Genomic DNA, 17754 nt, shown 5'->3' with positions numbered 1-17754 from the left:
TGACTTACCCCAGGCCGTCAGGCTGATCAGTACCTCCATCTATCACCTAAGTTTTTGTATGTACAGCCCCACATACAGTTCCTTGTACATAGTGACATAGGATTGCCTTTTTATGTATATTTATCGTGTTTTTTATGCTACATCGGATCTGGAGTAAGAATCATTTCATCCTCCTTTACACTCATGTACTGAAGAGTGACAATAAACAGTTTTGATTTTGGTAACTAGTGTCACAATCCAATAACTGAACACTAACCAACAGTCCTCAGATATGGACTGATTGGTACTTGCATCGATAGCCGAGTCGGGTGGGAGTCAAGGTGATCTTGTTTAGAGTCGTCCCTGTCTTTGCTGTGTTTATTGAAGTCTCTGATTGTTACCCTGTCTCTAGCAGTGCGGGTTGCAGTAAACTCTGTTGTGTCTCACTACAGGCCCTACTCCACGTCTACCCTCATGTGAAGAAAGCTGTTGGGGCCTCGGAGAAAGTCTTTGAGTACATGGATCGTAGGTCTGTCATGCCCCCTGTGGGGACCCTCAGGCCAACAAAGCTGAAGGCACACATCGAGTTCAAGAATGTGACATTTGCCTACCCCAGGCAGCCAGATCTTCCGGTGTTGAAGGTAAGGTGCCTCATTCCACACTGCAAACAGGGTACTTCACCGAAACGAGGCAAATCAGGACATCCACGTGGACAGGAAGGTTTACAGCCAGTGAGCAGTTGTGATAGAGGTCACAGCCTGGGTGAGGAATTGGTCAGAGAGTGAGGTTAGCCTGTGTCCATTCAATATCAGTGACCAGTAGATCTTCAGTGGCCTTCAGTTTGCACTGAGGGAGGGACAGAGAACATCTGGGTTTATTGCTGACATTAATTCTGGTGACATAGTTGGGGAGAGAAGTTTTCAGAGGAAGATTAGTGAGTTACAGAAGAATACTAGAACATGAGAAAGACAGTCAACTCTTTCAGCCTGTCCTGCCATTCAATGTGACCTCAGCTGGTCTACCCCGGTTTCCATTCCTCCCCTCTGCCAGTCCTCCTTTGCCCGCAGTTCCCTGATCTCTCAGGTTCGCTCAACCCTGTGTCAGGGAAGATATTCAACCACTGACCCTCTGAATCTTTAATAGTAATGGAAGTGTGGATCCACTGTAAATCCTCCAGGAGCAATCAGCCACAGTGCAAAGCCCAGTGTTCACCACCAGCACAATTCCACCCTCACTGCTGTAAACCAGTGGCTTTACTCACCCGCAGGGTGTTCTTACTAATTCCCCAAAAAACATGTAAAGGACAGATACACACTGCCAGTCTTCCCCCAGCACTCTGCAGACATGACGACCACCCTGCTCAGCTGTCAACCGGTACACAGCTCATCGAGCACGTGGTTTACTCTACGCAAACTGTCCTTCTGCACACGGCTCCCAGTGCATGCACCCCCCGCATGTGGACCCTCCACCACCCCCCTCACGGCTACCTCTGCACAGTGTTCGCCCAGTGTTCTGTGTATGTTAGATCCTCTTTCCAATTCCTATACCTCCTATCTTCCTCTTCTCTTCACCCCTCCTTTTCACATAACCCCCCCTCACTGACCTCTCCCCCACTACCCCCCTCACCATCCATTCTCTCTCCACCTCCCACACTGACTTCCCTCCCCATCCACCTCCCTCCTTTTCCTTTCCCCTCTCCTCACTCCGGTACCTGCTCCCGTTCCTGAATTCATTACGGGCTGATGTGAGTGAAGGCCAGACCCCAGTAATGAGGCCAGATGTTATTTTTGCAGAATGTGTCCTTTGAGGTGCGGAGTGGGGAGGTGACGGCCCTGGTGGGGGCCTCGGCCGCGGGGAAGACCACCTGTGTGTCCCTCCTGCAACGTTTCTATCAGCCCCAGTCGGGACAGATCCTGCTGGATGGGATTCCCATCGAGGAGTACGAGCACAAGCATTACCACAGGAAGGTAAGGCGGGTGGGAGTTACACAGGGGCTGGTGAGAGAGCTCCATACATGGGACAGTGAGGGGTTCAGAGAGCCATGGGGTGCGACCACCTGTGTGTCCCTCCTGCTGGATGGGATTCCCATCGAGGGGTACGAGCACAAGCATTACCACAGCAAGGTAAGGGGGGGGGTATAGACGAGATGGTGAGTGGGGTCAAACATGAATTGATGTGGGGAATCACCCTCAGGGTGGAGAGGGGGTTACAGTGAAGGAGGAAGGGGTCACACACAGGGCGGTGGGAAGGTTAACGGAGGGGTGGGTCTGTTCTTGGGCCATTGAAAAGGGAGAATCGATAATGAAGACAGTGTGTTGGGTGGGGAATGGGTTCTAGGACCCAGGTCAAGGAGCAGGGGCTCAGACACAGGGAAAGTATGAGGTGTCTGATACATGAGCTCTACGTTATTTCAGTACATGCACTGGAATAGCAATGGTCAATGTGCCAAACTAGAACCTGCTCCTTTCTACAAGGCGGAGGTTTAAGGTAGGGGGTGAACATATAAAGGGGGTTTGTGGGGCAGGATTTTCATTACACAGTGTGGGTGCTTGGAACACTCGGCCCAATACAATCACATTGTTAAAGAGTCATTTAATCAGGCACGTGACGAGGTTGGTGAGGGGGAGCGATGTAGACCTTATTCAGGCAGTTGGGTTTATGTTAAATTGGCATCTTAGTTGACAGAAATGTTCTGTACTGTTCTCCCTCGCACTCTCTGTACCCTCTAAACCCCCCACCTGGCCCTCCCCCTCTGCCTGGTTTCACTGACAATGTTGTCCAGGTGGCCCTGGTGAGCCAAGAGCCGGTGCTGTTTGCTCGGTCGGTGGAGGAGAACATCGCCTACGGACTGGAGGATGTCTCCGCTGAACGTGTGGCCAACGCAGCGAGAGATGCCTGTGCACACCAGTTCGTCACAGCGCTGAGGGACGGGTACAGCACAGGTAGGGGGGGTGGGGAGTGGGGAGAGAGGGTTGAGCTTTGAAGGGGAGGGAGGCAAGTGAGGGCTGAGAGAGAGAGAGGCTAGGAGTGAGAAGAAAGTGGGAGAGAGGGTGGAATGAGATTTAGACCATAAGACATAGGAGCAGAATTAGGCCATTCAGCCCATCGAGTCTGCTCCACCATTCTATCTTCTATTCTGGCTGGCTGCCGGTTACCAGTGGAGTTCCACAGGGGTCGGTGTTGGGACCACTGCTTTTTACGATGTTGTCAATGAATTGGACTATGGGATTAATGGATTTGTGGCTAATTTTGCCAGTGATACAAAGATAGGTTGAGGAGTGGGTAGTGTTGAGGAAACAGAGAGCCTGCAGAGAGACTTAAATAGTTTAGGGGAATGGGCGAAGAAGTAGCAAATGAAATACAATGTTAGAAAGTGTATGGTCATGCACTTTGGTGGAAGAAATAAACGAGCAGACTATTATTTAGATGGGGAGAGAATTCAAAATGCAGAGATGCAAAGGGACTTGGGAGTCATTGTGCAGGATACCCTAAAGGTTAACCTTCAGGTTAGGTCAGTGGTGAAGAAGGCGAATGCAATGTTGGCATTCATTTCTGGAGGTATAGAATATAAGAGCAGGGATGTGATGTTGTGGCTCTATAAGGCACTCGTGAGACCACACTTGGGATATTTGTGTGAAGTTTTGGGCTCCTTATTTTAGAAAGGGTATACTGACATTGGAGAGGGTTCAGAGAAGATTCATGAGAATGATTCCAGGAATGAAAGGGTTACCGTATGAGGAACATCTGATAGCTCTTGGGCTGTATTCCCTGGAGTTCGGGCGAATTGGGGGCATCTCGTAGAAACATTCCAAATGTTAAAAGGTCTGAACAGATTAGATATGACAAAATTATTTCCCATGGTAGGGGAGTCTAGGACAGGAGGGAATGACTTCAGTATTGAAGGACGTCCTTTTAGAACTGAGATACGGAGAAATTACTTTAGTCAGAGAGTGCTAAATCTGTGTAATTTGCTACCTTATATGCCCTTGCCTTGGCTTTTATGCAGTCCTTAACTTCCCTTGTCAGCCACAGTTGCCTACACCTGCCATTTGAGAACAACTTGTGGGACATATCCATCCTGCATCTTGTGAAATATTCCCAGAAACTTCAGCCACTTCTGCTCTGCCGTTATCCCTGCCAGTATCTCCCTCCATTCCACCTGGGCAAGCTCCTCTTTCATGCCTCTGTAATTCCTTTCATTCCATTGTGATACTGACACATGTTACTTATGCTTCTCCCTCTCAAATTGCTGTATGACCACTGTCTCCCAAGGTTCCTTTAAACCTCCTAATAAGATCTGTGTTATTACACAACACCCAATCTAAGATAGCCTTTCCCTGAGTAGGCTCAAGCACAAACTGCTCTAAAAAGCCATCTGATAGGCATTCAACAAATTCCCTCTCTTACAATCTGACACCAACCTGATTTTCCCAATCCCCTTGCATGTTGAAGTCCCCCATTACAGTTCACAAGATCACAAGACAAAGGAGCAGAAGTAGGCCATTCAGCCCATCGAGTCTGCTCCGTAGCTCCCCCATGAGCTAAACTATTCACCTATCTAGTTCCAATTTCTGGCTTTTTCCCCATATTCCTTGATACCCTGACTAATTAGATACCTGTCAATCTCCTCCTTAAACACCCTCAATGATTAGGCCTCCACAGCTGTATGTGGCAACAAATTCCACAAATCCACGACCCTCTGGCTAAAAAAATTTCTCCTCATCTCTGTTTTAACTGGGTACCCTCTAATTCTAAGACTATGGCCTCTTGTCCTGGACTCACCTGCCAAGGGAAACAACCTTTCCACATCTATTCTGTCCAACCCGTTCAACGTTCAAAACGTTTCTATGAGATCCCCTCTCATTCTTCTATACTCTAATGAATATAATCCAAGGGCCAACAAACGCTCCTCATACGTTAGCCCCTGCATTCCAGGAATCATCCTCGTAAATCTTCTCTGAACTCTCTCCAACATCAGTACATCCTTTCTAAGATAGGGGGCCCAAAACTGCACACAGTATTCCAAATGAGGTCTCACTAATGCCCCATAGAGCCTCATCGACACCTCCTTACTCTTATACACTATTCCTCTTGAAATGAATGCCAACATAGCATTCGCTTTCTTTACCGCCGATCCAACCTGGCGGTTAACCTTTAGGGTATCCTGCACGAGGACCCCCAAGTCCCTTTGCACTTCCGATTTTTGAATTTTCTCCCCATCTAAATAATAATCTGCCCGATTATTTCTTCTTCCGAAATGTACAACCGTACATTTGTCAACGTTGTATCTCATCTGCCATTTCTTTGCCCACTCTCCTAAACTGACTAAGTCTCTCTGCAACCTTTTCATTTCTTCAACATTTCCTGGTCCTCCACCTATCTTGGTGTCATCCGCAAACTTGGCCACAAAACCATTTAATCCATAATCCAAATCATCGATATACATTGTAAAAAGAAGCGGCCCCAACACCGACCCCTGCGGAACACCACTAGTAACCGGCAACCAATCAGAATAGGATCCCTTTGCTTTCTGCCTATCAGCCAATGCTCCACCCATTCCAATATCTTTCCTGTAATTCCAAGGGTTCTCATCTTATTAAGCAGCCTCATATGCGGCACCTTATCGAAGGCCTTTTGAAAATCCAAATACACAACATCCACAGCCTCTCCCTTGTCAATCTTATTCGAGATTACCTCAAAAAATTCCAATAAGTTGGTAAGGCAGGATCTTTCCTTCATGAAATCATGCTGGCTTCGGCCTATCTTGTCATGCACCTCGAGGTATTTCATAACCTCGTCCTTGAGGATTGACTCCAATATCTTTCCAACCACCGATGTCAGACTAATAGGTCTGTAATTTTCTTTTTGCTGCCTCCTTCCTTTCTTAAATAGTGGAACTACATTTGCGACCTTCCAGTCCTCCGGAACCATGCCAGAGTCTATTAATTCCTGGAAGATCATTTCCAATGCTTCCACAATCTCCAAAGGCCACCTCCTTCAGAACCCTTGGGTGCACCTCATCCGGACCAGGAGACTTATCTATTCTTAGTCCACTTAGCTTCCCAAGCACTTTCTCTCTAGTTATCTTGACTGTACCTAATTCTATTCCCTGATACCTCTGGCTATCAGGTATATTGCTCATGTCTTCCACTGTGAAGACTGATGCAAAATACTCATTCAGTTCCTCCGCCATCTCTTTGTTTCCATTATAGTTACTCCAGCATCATTTTCAATCGGTCCCATACCTACCCTTGTCACTCTTTTACTCTTCATATATTTTTAAAAACTCTTAGTATCCTTTTTTATGTTAATCGCCAACTTCCTTTCATAATTCATCTTTTCCTTCCTAATGACTTTCTTAGTTTCTTTCTGTAAGTTTTTAAAAGTCTTCCAGTCCTCATTTTTCCCACTAATTTTTGCTTCCTTGTACACCATTTCTTTTACTTTTATTTTTGCCTTAACCTCTCTCGTTAGCCACATTTGTGCCATTTTTCCATTCATGATTTTCTTTTTTCTTGGAATATATTTTTCCTGCATTTTCCTTATTTCTTGTAGGAATTTCATCCAATTCTGCTCTGCCGTCCCTCCATTTAGTTTACTTTTCCAATCGACTTGGGCCAGTCCTCTCTCATACCACTGTAATTTCCCCTGTTCCACTGAAATATCGATACACCTGATACCAACTTCTCCTTTTCAAATTTGAAACTGAACTCAGTCATATTATGATCACTACTTCCAAGAGGTTCCTTTACCTCCAGCTCCCTAATCGCCTCAGGTTTGTTACACAGCACCCAATCCAAAACAGCCGATCCCCTGGTGGGCTTCTGGACAAGTTGCTCCAAAAAGCCATCCTGTAGGCATTCTACAAACTCCCTCTCCTGAGATCCAGTACCTTCCCGACTTTCCCAATCCCCTTGCATACTGAAGTCCCACATTACAGTTGTGTCATTACCCTTATTCCATGCCCTTTCCAGCTCCGTTTGCAATCTCAACCCCACATCTTGGTTACTATTTGGAGGCTGATATATGATTCCCATCGTGGGTTTTTTATCCTTGAGGGGGAGAGAGGGGAAGTGAGAGGAGAGACTAGAGAGAGGAGTAGGGAATGTAGTGAGGAGGGAGGGCAGAGTGAGAACTGAGGTGGACAGAGGGGAATTGAGAGGAGACTGAGAATGAGGACATGGAGAGTGAGAGGTGGTCTGACGGGAGACAGAGAAGAAGAATGATTGTGGGTGAGCTGAGTGAGTGGGTGCCTGGTTGGGTAGCAGTGAGTGAGGGATAGGGTTGAGGAGTGAGCCAGGATGAGGAGGAAGTGAAAATGGCTGAGGGGGTGAGTGTGAGTGAGGGGGATGGAAGAGGGACTGAGAAGAGTTGATGTTCTGAGGTGGAGAGAGTGCAGGTGAGGAGTGAGCTAAAGAAAGGATGAATGTGGGTGACGAAGTAGCTGTGATAAACCACTGTGATAAACCACTGTGATGACACCACTGGTTTGACACACTGTGATAACCACTGGGGCAGAAGGTGGTGAAGACAAGGAATGGTTTGCTTTTCAGGAAGTTATTTGCTGTGAGTGTTACCAATCCCTCACCCGGTATAATGTGCTGGAAGCTCTGATCGAGCAATTCCCAGTCCCCACGTCCCCATGACCACACTCTCCCTCTCTGTCCACAGACGCCGGTGAAAAGGGGGGACAACTCTCGGGGGGACAGAAGCAGCGAGTGGCCATTGCCCGAGCTCTGATTCGAGACCCTCAGGTCCTCATTCTGGACGATGCAACAAGCTGCCTGGACAATGAGACCGAGCACCTGGTGAGTATCGCGGACCCCCACCCCAACTCCCCATCAGTACCGGACCCCCACCCCGACTCCCAGTCAGTACCGGACCCCCACCCCGACTCCCAGTCAGTACCGGACCCCCACCCCAACTCCCCATCAGTACCGGACCCCCACCCCAACTCCCAGTCAGTACCGGACTCCCATCAGTACCAGACCCCCACCCCGACTCCCAGTCAGTACCAGACCCCCACCCCGACTCCCAGTCAGTACCGAACCGTCACCCCGACTCCCAGTCAGTAACGGACCCTCACCCCGACTCCCAGTCAATACCGTGGACCCCCACCCCGACTCCCAGTCAGTACCGTGGACCCCCACCACGACTCCCAGTCAGTACTGTGGACCCTCACCCCAACTCCCAGTCCGTACCGCGGACCTCCATCCCGACTCCCCGTCAGTACCGGACCCTCACTCCAACTACCGTCAGTACTGGACCCCCAACCCGACACTCAGTCAGTACCGGACCCCCACCCTGACTCCCAGTCAGTACCAGACCCCCACCCCGACTCCCCGTCAGTACTGGACCCTCACCCCGACTGCCAGTCAATACCGGACCCTCACCTCGACTCCCAGTCAGTACCGGACCCCCACTCCGACTCCCCGTCAGTACCGGACCCCCACACCGACTCCCAGTCAGTACCGGACCCCCAACCCGACTCCCAGTCAGTACTACGGACCCCCACTCCGACTCCCCATCAGTACTGGACCCGCACCCCAACTCCCCATCAGTACCACGGATCCCCACTCCGACACCCCATCAGTACCACGGACCCCCACCCCGACTCCCAGTCAGTACCGTGGACCCCCACCCCGACTCCCAGTCAGTACCGTGGACCCCCATCCCGACTCCCAGACCATACCGTGGACCCCCATCCCAACTCCCCGTCAGTACCGGACCCTCACCCCAACTACCGTCAGTACCAGACCCCCAACCCGACTCCCAGTCAGTACCGGACCCCCAACCCGACACCCAGTCAGTACCGGACCCCCACCCTGACTCCCAGTCAGTACCAGACCCCCAGCCCGACTCCCCGTCAGTACCAGACCCCCACCCCGACTCCCCGTCAGTACTGGACCCTCACCCCGACTGCCAGTCAATACCGGACCCTCACCTCAACTCCCAGTCAGTACCGGACCCCCACTCCGACTCCCCGTCAGTACCGGACCCCCACACCGACTCCCAGTCAGTACTGGACCCAGCCCGACTCCCCGTCAGTACCGGACCCTCACCCCAACTGCCAGTCAGTACCGGACCCCCACCCCGACTCCCAGTCAGTACCGCGGACCCCCATCCCGACTTCCAGTCAGTACCGGACCCTCACTCTGACTCCCAGTCAGTACCGGACCCACACCCCATCCTCCAGTCAGTACCAGACCCCCACCCCGACTCCCAGTCAGTACCGGACCCTCACCCCGACTCCCAGTCAGTACCAGACCCCCACCCCGACTACCAGTTAGTACTGGGCCCTCCCCCAACTCCCCATCAGTACTGGTCCCCCACCCTGACACCCCATCAGTACCACGGACCCCCACCCCGACTCCCCATCAGTACCGGACCCTTACCCCGACTCCTTCTCAGTACTGTGGACCCCCACCCCGACTCCTAGTCAGTACTGGACCCCCACACCGACTCCCAGTCAGTACCGGGCCCCCACCCCGGCTCCCAGTCAGTACCGGACCCCCACCCCGACTCCCCATCAGTACCACGGACACCCACCCAGACTCCCAGTCAGTACTGGACCCCCACCCCGACTCCCAGTCAGTACCGGACCCTCACCCCGACTCCCAGTCAGTACCGGACCCCCACCCCGACTACCAGTTAGTACCGGGCCCTCCCCCGACTCCCCATCAGTACTGGTCCCCCACCCTGACACCCCATCAGTACCACGGACCACCACCCCGACACCCCATCAGTACCGGACCCTCACCCTGACTCCCAGTCAGTACCGGACCCTCACCTCGACTACCGTCAGTACCGGACCCTCACCCTGACTCCCAGTCAGTACCGGACCCTCACCCCGACTACCATCAGTACCGGACCCCCACCCCGACTCCCAGTCAGTACCGGACCTCCACTCTGACTCCCCATCAGTACTGGACCCCCACTCCGACTCCCCATCAGTACTGGACCCCACCCCAACTCCCCATCAGTACCACGGACCACCACTCCGACACCCCATCAGTACCGGACCCTTACCCCGACTCCCAGTCAGTACCGGACCCCCACCCCGACTCCCAGTCAGTACTGGACCCCCACCCCAACTCCCCATCAGTACCACGGATCCCCACCCCGACTCCCAGTCAGTACCGCGGACCCCCATCCCGACTCCCCGTCAGTACCGGACCCTCACCCCAACTACCGTCAGTACCGGACCGTCACCCCGACTCCCAGTCAGTACCGGACTCCCACCTTGACTCCCCGTCTGTACCGGACCCCCAACCTGACACCCAGTCAGTACCGGACCCTCACCCCGACTCCCAGTCAGTACCGGACCCTCACCCTGACTCCCAGTCAGTACCGGACCCTCACCTCGACTACCGTCAGTACTGGACCCCCACCCCAACTCCCCATCAGTACCACGGATCCCCACCCCGACTCCCAGTCAGTACCGCGGACCCCCACCCCGACTCCCAGTCAGTACCGCGGACCCCCAACCCAACTCCCAATCAGTACCGGACCCCCACCCCGACTCCCCGTCAGTACCAGACCCTCGCCCCGACTCCTTGTCAATACCGTGGACACCCATCCCGACTCCCCGTCAGTACCGGACCCCCACCCCAACCTCCAGTCAGTACCGGACCCTCACCCCGACTCCCTGTCAGTACCAGACCCTCACCCCGACTCCCAGTTAGTACTGTGGACCCCCACCCCGACTCCCCATCAGTACCGGACCCCCACCCCGTCTCCCCGTCAGTACTGGACCCCCACCCCGACTCCCAGTCAGTACCGGACCCTCACCCCAACTCCCAGACAGTACCGGACCCCACCCCGTCTCCCCGTCAGTACCAGACCCTCACCCCAACTCCCAGTCAGTACTGTGGACCCCCACCCCGACTCCCAGTCAGTACCGGGCCCCCACCCCGACTCCCCGTCAGTACCGGACCCCCACCCCGACTCCCAGTCAGTCCCGGACCCCCACCCCGACTCCCAGTCAGTACCACGGTCACTCTCTCCAGTGCCATGGAGTGTGAATCCGAGCTACTTATGAGATTTATTCTGGCATTTTCCAAGAAGGCTCTTGGACTGAATTGAAATGACTTTATTACTTATATGCTTCACATACATGAGGAGTAAAAATCTTCACACTATGTCTCCATCTAAATGTGCAAGGTGCAATTTATAGTAATTTGTGAAAAGTGGTATGTACAATAGGACGGTCAATGTAGCGTAGAAATAGAATTGTGTCAGCATGAATTGATCAGTCTGATGTCCTGGTGGAAGAAGCTGTCCCGGAGCCTGTTGGTCCTGGCCTTTATGCTGTGGTACCGTTTCCCGGATGGTAGCAGCTGGATAGTTTGTGGTTGGGGTGACTCAGGTCTCCAGTGATCCCTCAGGCCCTTTTACACAACTGTCTCTGTAAATGTCCTGAGTAGTGGGAAGTTCACATCTACAGAAAAGAAGAGGAAAGTGATGCAGAGACTAAAGCTAGAGTTAGTGAAGAAAAAAGTAAGAGCAGAGTGCATAAAAGTAAAAACCAAAAATAGCATAGGTCACTAGATTCTAAAAGGACAGTGAGTTTAAGGGTACTTTATCTAAATGCCCGTAGTATTAGAAACAAGGTTAGTGAACTTGTGGCACAGATCAGTACCAAGGCATATGATTTAGTGGCCATTACAGAAACCTGGATGCAAGGTGGAGATGACTGGGAATTAAATATCCAAGGGTATCAGGTAATACGGAAAGATTGGCAGGAAGGCAAAGGAGGTGGGGTGGCGCTCTTGATTAAGGATGAGATCAGGGCGATTGTGAGAGACGATATAAGATCTACAGAGCAGAATGTTGAGTCCATCTGGGTAGAGATGAAGAATAGTAAAGGGAAAAAATCACTGGTGGGAGTTGTCTATAGACCACCCAATAAAAATATTTAGTGTCAGAGGCAATTAACCAAGAAATAACTGAGGCTTGTAAGAACGGAACAGCAGTTGTCATGGGGGATTTTAATTTCCACATGGATTGGGTGAATCAGGTTGGTTAAGGAAGTCTTGAGGAGGATTTCATAGAATACATCCGTGATGGCTTTCTTGAGCAGCATGTTAGTGAACCAACAAGGGAAAATGCTATCTTAGATCTAGTCCTGTGCAATGAGACAGGTAAGATTAACGATCTTGTAGTCAGCGATCCTCTTGGAAAGAGTGATCATAGTATGATTGAATTCCGTATACAGATGGAGGATGAAATAGATCTAAAACTAGTGTTTTATGCTTGAACAAGCGAGACTACAACAGGATGAGGAAGAAGTTGGCTAATGTGGATCGGGAGCACAGGCTATTTGGTAGGACAGCTGAGGAATAGTGGAATACTTTCAGAGATTTTTCACAGTGCTCAACAAAAGTATATTCCATTCAAAAGGACAGTAAGTGTGGGGAGAGTCAGCCTAAGGAAATAAGAGATAGTATCAAATTAAAAGCTCGTGTAAAAGTCGCAAAGAGTAGTAGGAGACTGGAGGATTGGGAAAACTTTAAAAAGCAACAAAGAAAAACTAAACAAGAAATAAGGAAAGGGAAGATAGAGCAAATTAAGTAAAGTATTACTTAAAAGTAAATTAGCACAAAATATAAAAACAGATAGCAAAAGTTTTTATAAATATATAAGGCAGAAGAGGGTGGCTAAAGTCAACATAGGTCCTTTGGAAGATGAGAAGGGGAAATTGATATTGGGTAATAAGGAAATGGCTGAGGCGTTGAACGACTATTTTGTGTTGGTCTTCACGGTGGAGGGCACATCTAATATGCCAAAGAATGATGTTATGGACAAAATGGGAGGTGAGGACCTCGATATAATCACTGTCACTAAAGAGACAGTGATGAGCAAACTAGAGGGCCTGAAGGTAGATAAGTCCCCTGGTCCTGATGGGATGCATCCCAGGGTGCTGAGGGAATTGGCGGAGGTTACAGTAGATGTGTTGGTAATCATTTACCAAAATTCTCTAGACTCTGGGCAAGTCCCAGCAGAATGGAAGACACTTTTTAAAAAAGGATGTAGGCAAAAGACAGACAACTATAGGCCAGTTAGCTTAACATCTGTAGTCAGGGAAAATGTTTGAAGCTGTCATTAAGGAAAAAATAGCAAGACATTTAGAAAGGAGGGGTTCCATAGACAGACGCAGCATGGATTCAGAAAGGGCAGGTCCTGTTTGACAAACGTACTGGAGTTCTTTGAGGACATAATGAGTGCAGTGGATATAGGGGGGGACGGGTGTATGTCGTATACTTAGATTTCCCGAAGGCGTTCGATAAGATGCCGCACAAGAGACTTATAAATAAGATACGGATGCATGGAGTCGGAGGAAGTGTATTGGCATGGATAGTGGATTGGTTAACCAATAGAAGGCAGAGAGTTGGTATAAATGGGTGTTTCTCCGGTTGGCAGTCAATGGTGAGTGGGGTGCTGCAGGTGTCGGTGCTGGGCCTGCAGCTGTTTACCATTTACATTGATGATTTGGAAGAGGGGACTGAGTGTAGTGTAGCAAAATTTGCTGATGACACTAAACTTAGTGGAAAAGCAAATTGTACAGAGGATGTGGAGAGTCTGCAGAGGGATATAGATAGGTTAAGTGAGTGGGCCAAGGTCTGGCAGATGGAATATAACGTTGGTAAATGCGAGATCATCCACTTTGGAAGGAATAATAGAAGAGCAGATTATTATTTAAATGGTGAAAGATTGCAGCATGCTGTTGTGCAGAGGGACTTGGGAGTGCTTGTTCATGAATCGCAAAAAGTTGGCTTGCAGGTACAACAGGTTATTAAGAAGGCAAACGGAATGTTGGCCTTTATTGCTAGAGGGATTGAATTCAAGAGCAGGAAGGTCATGCTGCAACTATACAGGGTACTGTTGAGGCCGCACCTGGAGTACTGTGTGCAGTTCTGGTCTACATACTTGAGGAAGAATATACTGGCTTTGGAGGCAGTACAGAGGAGGTTCACCAGGTTGATTCCAGAGATGAAGGGGTTAACCTTTGAGGAGAGATTGAGTCGCCTGGGACTATACTCTCTGGAATTCAGAAGAATTCCGAAGAATTGTTCAAAAAAGGTAGTAGGGATAGTCCGGGTAATTATAGACCAGTGAGCCTTACGTCTGTGGTGGAAAAGCTGTTGGAAAAGATTCTTAGAGATAGGATCTATGAGCATTTAGAGAATCATGGTCTGATCAGGGACAGTTAGCTTGGCTTTGTGAAGGGCAGATCATGTCTAACAAGCCTGATAGAGTTCTTTCAGGAGGTGACCAGGCATATAGATGATTGTAGTGCAGTGGATGTGATCTTCATGGATTTTAGTAAGGCATTTGATAAGGTTCCACACGGTAGGCTTATTCAGAAAGTCAGAAGACATGGGATCCAGGGAAGTTTGGCCAGGTGGATTCAGAATTGGCTTGCCTGCAGAAGGCAGAGGGTCGTGGTGGAGGGAGTACATTCAGATTGGAGGGTTGTGACTAGTGGTGTCCCACAAGGATCTGTTCTGGGACCTCTACTTTTCGTGATTTTTATTAACGACCTGGATGTGGGGGTAGAAGGGTGGGTTGGCAAGTTTGTAGACAACACAAAAGTTGGTGGTGGTGTGGGTAGTGTAGAGGATTGTCAAAGATTGCAGAGAGACATTGATAGGATGCAGAAGTGGGCTGAGAAGTGGCAGATGGAGTTCAACCTGGAGAAGTGTGAGGTGGTACACTTTGGAAGGACAAATTCCAAGACAGAGTACAAAGTAAATGACAGGATACTTGGTAGTGTGGAGGAGCAGAGGGATCTGGGGGTACATGTCCACAGATCCCTGAAAGTTGCCTCACAGGTAGATGGGGTAGTTAAGAAAGCTTATGGGATGTTCGCTTTCATAAGTCGAGGGATAGAGTTTAAGAGTCGCAATGTAATGATGCAGCTCTATAAAACTCTGGTGAGGCCACACTTGGAGTATTGTGTCCAGTTCTGGTCACCTCACTATAGGACATAAGAGGAAGCGTTGGAAAGGGTACAGAGGAGATTTGCCAGGATGCTGCTTGGTTTAGAGAGTATGCATTATGATCAGAGATTAAGGGAGCTAGGGCTTTACTCTTTGGAGAGAAGGAGGATGAGAGGAGACATGACAGAGGTATACAAGATATTAAGAGGAATAGATAGAGTAGATAGCCAGCGCCTCTTCCCCAGGGCACCACTGCTCAGTATAAGAGGACGTGGCTTTAAGGTAAGGGGAGGGAAGTTCAAGGGGGATATTAGAGGAAGGTTTTTTACTCAGAGAGTGGAATGCACTGCCTGAGTCAGTGGTGGAGGCAGATACACTAGTGAAATTTAAGAGACAACTAGACAGGTATATGGAGGAATTTAAGGTGGGGGGTTATATGGGAGGCAGGGTTTGAGGGTCGGAACAACATTGTGGGCCAGAGGGCCTGAAATGTGCTGTACTGTTCTATGTTCTAATGAGAGGGGATCTTATAGAAACATACATAATTTTGAAAGGGATAGATAAGATAGAAGTAGGAAAGTTGTTTCCATTGGTAGGTGAGACTAGAACTAGGGGACATTGCCTCAAGATTGAGGGGAGAAGATTTAGGACGGAGATGAGGAGAAACTGTTTTTCCCAGAGAGTGGTGAATCTGTGGAATTCTCTGCCCAGGGAAGCAGTTGAGGCTTCTTCACTAAATACAATTAAGATACATTTAGATAGATTTTTACATAGTAGGGGAATTAAGGGTTATGGGGAAAGGGCAGGTAGATAGAGCTGAGTTTACGGACAGATCAGCCATGTTCTTATTGAATGGTGGAGTAGGCTCGATGGGCTGGATGGCCTACTCCTGCTCCTATTTCTTGTGTACAGATGCGCTGGGCTGTCCACACCACTCTCTGCAGAGCCCTGCAATTGAGGGAAGTACAGTTCCCATACCAGGCAGTGATGCAACCAGTCAGGATGCTCTCAATCGTGCTCCTATAGAAAGTTTTTAGGATTTGGGGACATACCAAACTTCCTCAACTGTCTGAGGTGGAAGAGGCACTGTTATGCTCTTTTCACCACACAGTTGGTATGTACAGACCACGTGAGAGGAACCTAAAGCCATTCACCCTCTCAACCCCAGATCCATTGATGTCAATCGGGGTTAGCTCATCTCCATTCCTCCTGCAATCCACAGCCAGCTCCTTTGTTTTTGCTACATTGAGGGAGAGGTTGGTTTCTTGACACACTGGGTCAATGTGATGACTTCCCTGTAGGCTACCTTGTTATTATTTGAGATTAGGCCAGTCAATGTAGTGTCATCAGCAAATTTAATTAGCAGATTGGAGCTGTGGGTGGCAACACAATCGTGGGTATACAGAGAGTAAAGGAGGAGGCTTAGTACACAGCCCAGAGGGGCTCCTGTGTTGAGAGTCAGAGGGTTGGAGGTGAGGGAGCCCACTCTTACCACCTGCCGGCGATCTGACAGGAAGTCCAGGATCCAGCTGCACAAGGCAGGGTGAAGGCCGAGGTCTCTGAGCTTCCTGTCGAGTCTGGAGGGAATTATAGTGTTGAATGTTGAACTGTAGTCCAAGAACAGCATTCTCACGTAAGCATCCTTCTTCTCCAGATGTGTAAGGACAGTGTGTAGCATCATTTCCACAGATGCTGCCTGACCTGCTGAGTTTCCAGCATTTTGTGTGTGTGGTTCTGGATTTCCAGCATCTGCTTTTGTTTCCCTGTCTCCATTGCTCTCTCTCCTGAGTTTCTTTCCCATCCTGTCTCTCTGATCCCTGTCCACTCTGTATCTGTCGGTCCATTCATCCTGTACACACTGTGACCATTGTCACTTTCACCACCCTGCATATCTCATTCTCTCTCTCTCACCATTTTCTGACTCCTCCTTTTGTTCTTCATGTCACTCTATGCATATCACTCTCTCCCCACCTCACTCTCCCTCCAGACTATCCCTATGCCTCTCTCTATGCCTCACTCCCCCCCCCCGTACCTTCCTTCCTGCCACTCTCACACTCCTCTCCCGAGCTCTCTCCCTGCCCCTCCTACACTCCCCTCCCGGTCTCTCCTCTTCCCCCCTTTCTCCTCTGCTCCCCGCCCCACTCTCTCTAACCCGTCTCTCTGTCACCGCAGGTCCACCAGTCGGTGTACAGTCGAGCTGAGGGGCGTGCCGTGCTGGTAATCGCACACCGGCCGAGTACGATAGAGAGAGCCGATCGGATCGTGGTGCTGGAGGGGGGGAAGGTGGTAGAGGAGGGGACGCCCCAGCAGCTGCAGGAGAAGGGCAGCAGTTACCACCGGCTGCTCCACGTGCACAGCCCGGACGCAGGGACTGAGCAATCGGAGGAGGGGCTGGTGGAAACGGAGGTGGAGTCGTGAACAGCGGGATGTCCTGCTGGTATCTACTCAGGCACAGTCGGGTGATCTTGAATGTAATTTAGACTATTGTACATATGATGTTGTTTGTGTTTAATAAAGTATTTTGGATCCTAATGATTTGGTTCCGAGGTTCCTGGGAAATCAAGAAGAAGGCATAAAACAAATTGCTTATGATCATTTATTAAGTGTCACAAGAACAATGAAGAGAGAGCGAGAGAATGAGGGAGAGAGGGGAGGGGGAAGAGAGGGAACAAAGGTGGTGTGGTTTTCATATACCAGACGACTGATAACAGCAGAGAGCTTTTTTGTGGATGTTACGTGTGGGACTCAATTTGAACATTTAAAAGACATTTTGACAGGTTCATGCATATGACAATTTAAATGAATATGGGTCAAGTTATTAATCTATAGAAAA

At 49.8% G+C, this 17754-nt stretch overlaps 1 protein-coding gene across 1 annotated transcript; it reads left to right on the top strand.

Moving 5' to 3' along the window:
* Positions 1 to 299: 299 nt before the first annotated feature.
* LOC134341122 (ABC-type oligopeptide transporter ABCB9-like) lies at positions 300 to 17430 on the top strand (the record flags this gene model as incomplete). Its single annotated transcript, XM_063038890.1, has 5 exons — positions 300 to 620; positions 1773 to 1946; positions 2762 to 2921; positions 7651 to 7787; positions 17094 to 17430. Coding segments are annotated over 5 exons (1038 nt in total), but the record flags the coding sequence as incomplete, so codon positions are not given.
* Between the last annotated feature and the right edge of the window lie 324 nt (positions 17431 to 17754).

The sequence above is a fragment of the Mobula hypostoma genome (assembly GCF_963921235.1).
Source record: "Mobula hypostoma chromosome 5 unlocalized genomic scaffold, sMobHyp1.1 SUPER_5_unloc_3, whole genome shotgun sequence".
NCBI lineage: Eukaryota > Metazoa > Chordata > Chondrichthyes > Myliobatiformes > Myliobatidae > Mobula > Mobula hypostoma.
Note: the sequence above shows the minus strand (reverse complement) of the source record. Positions and strands in the feature narration are given on the sequence as shown.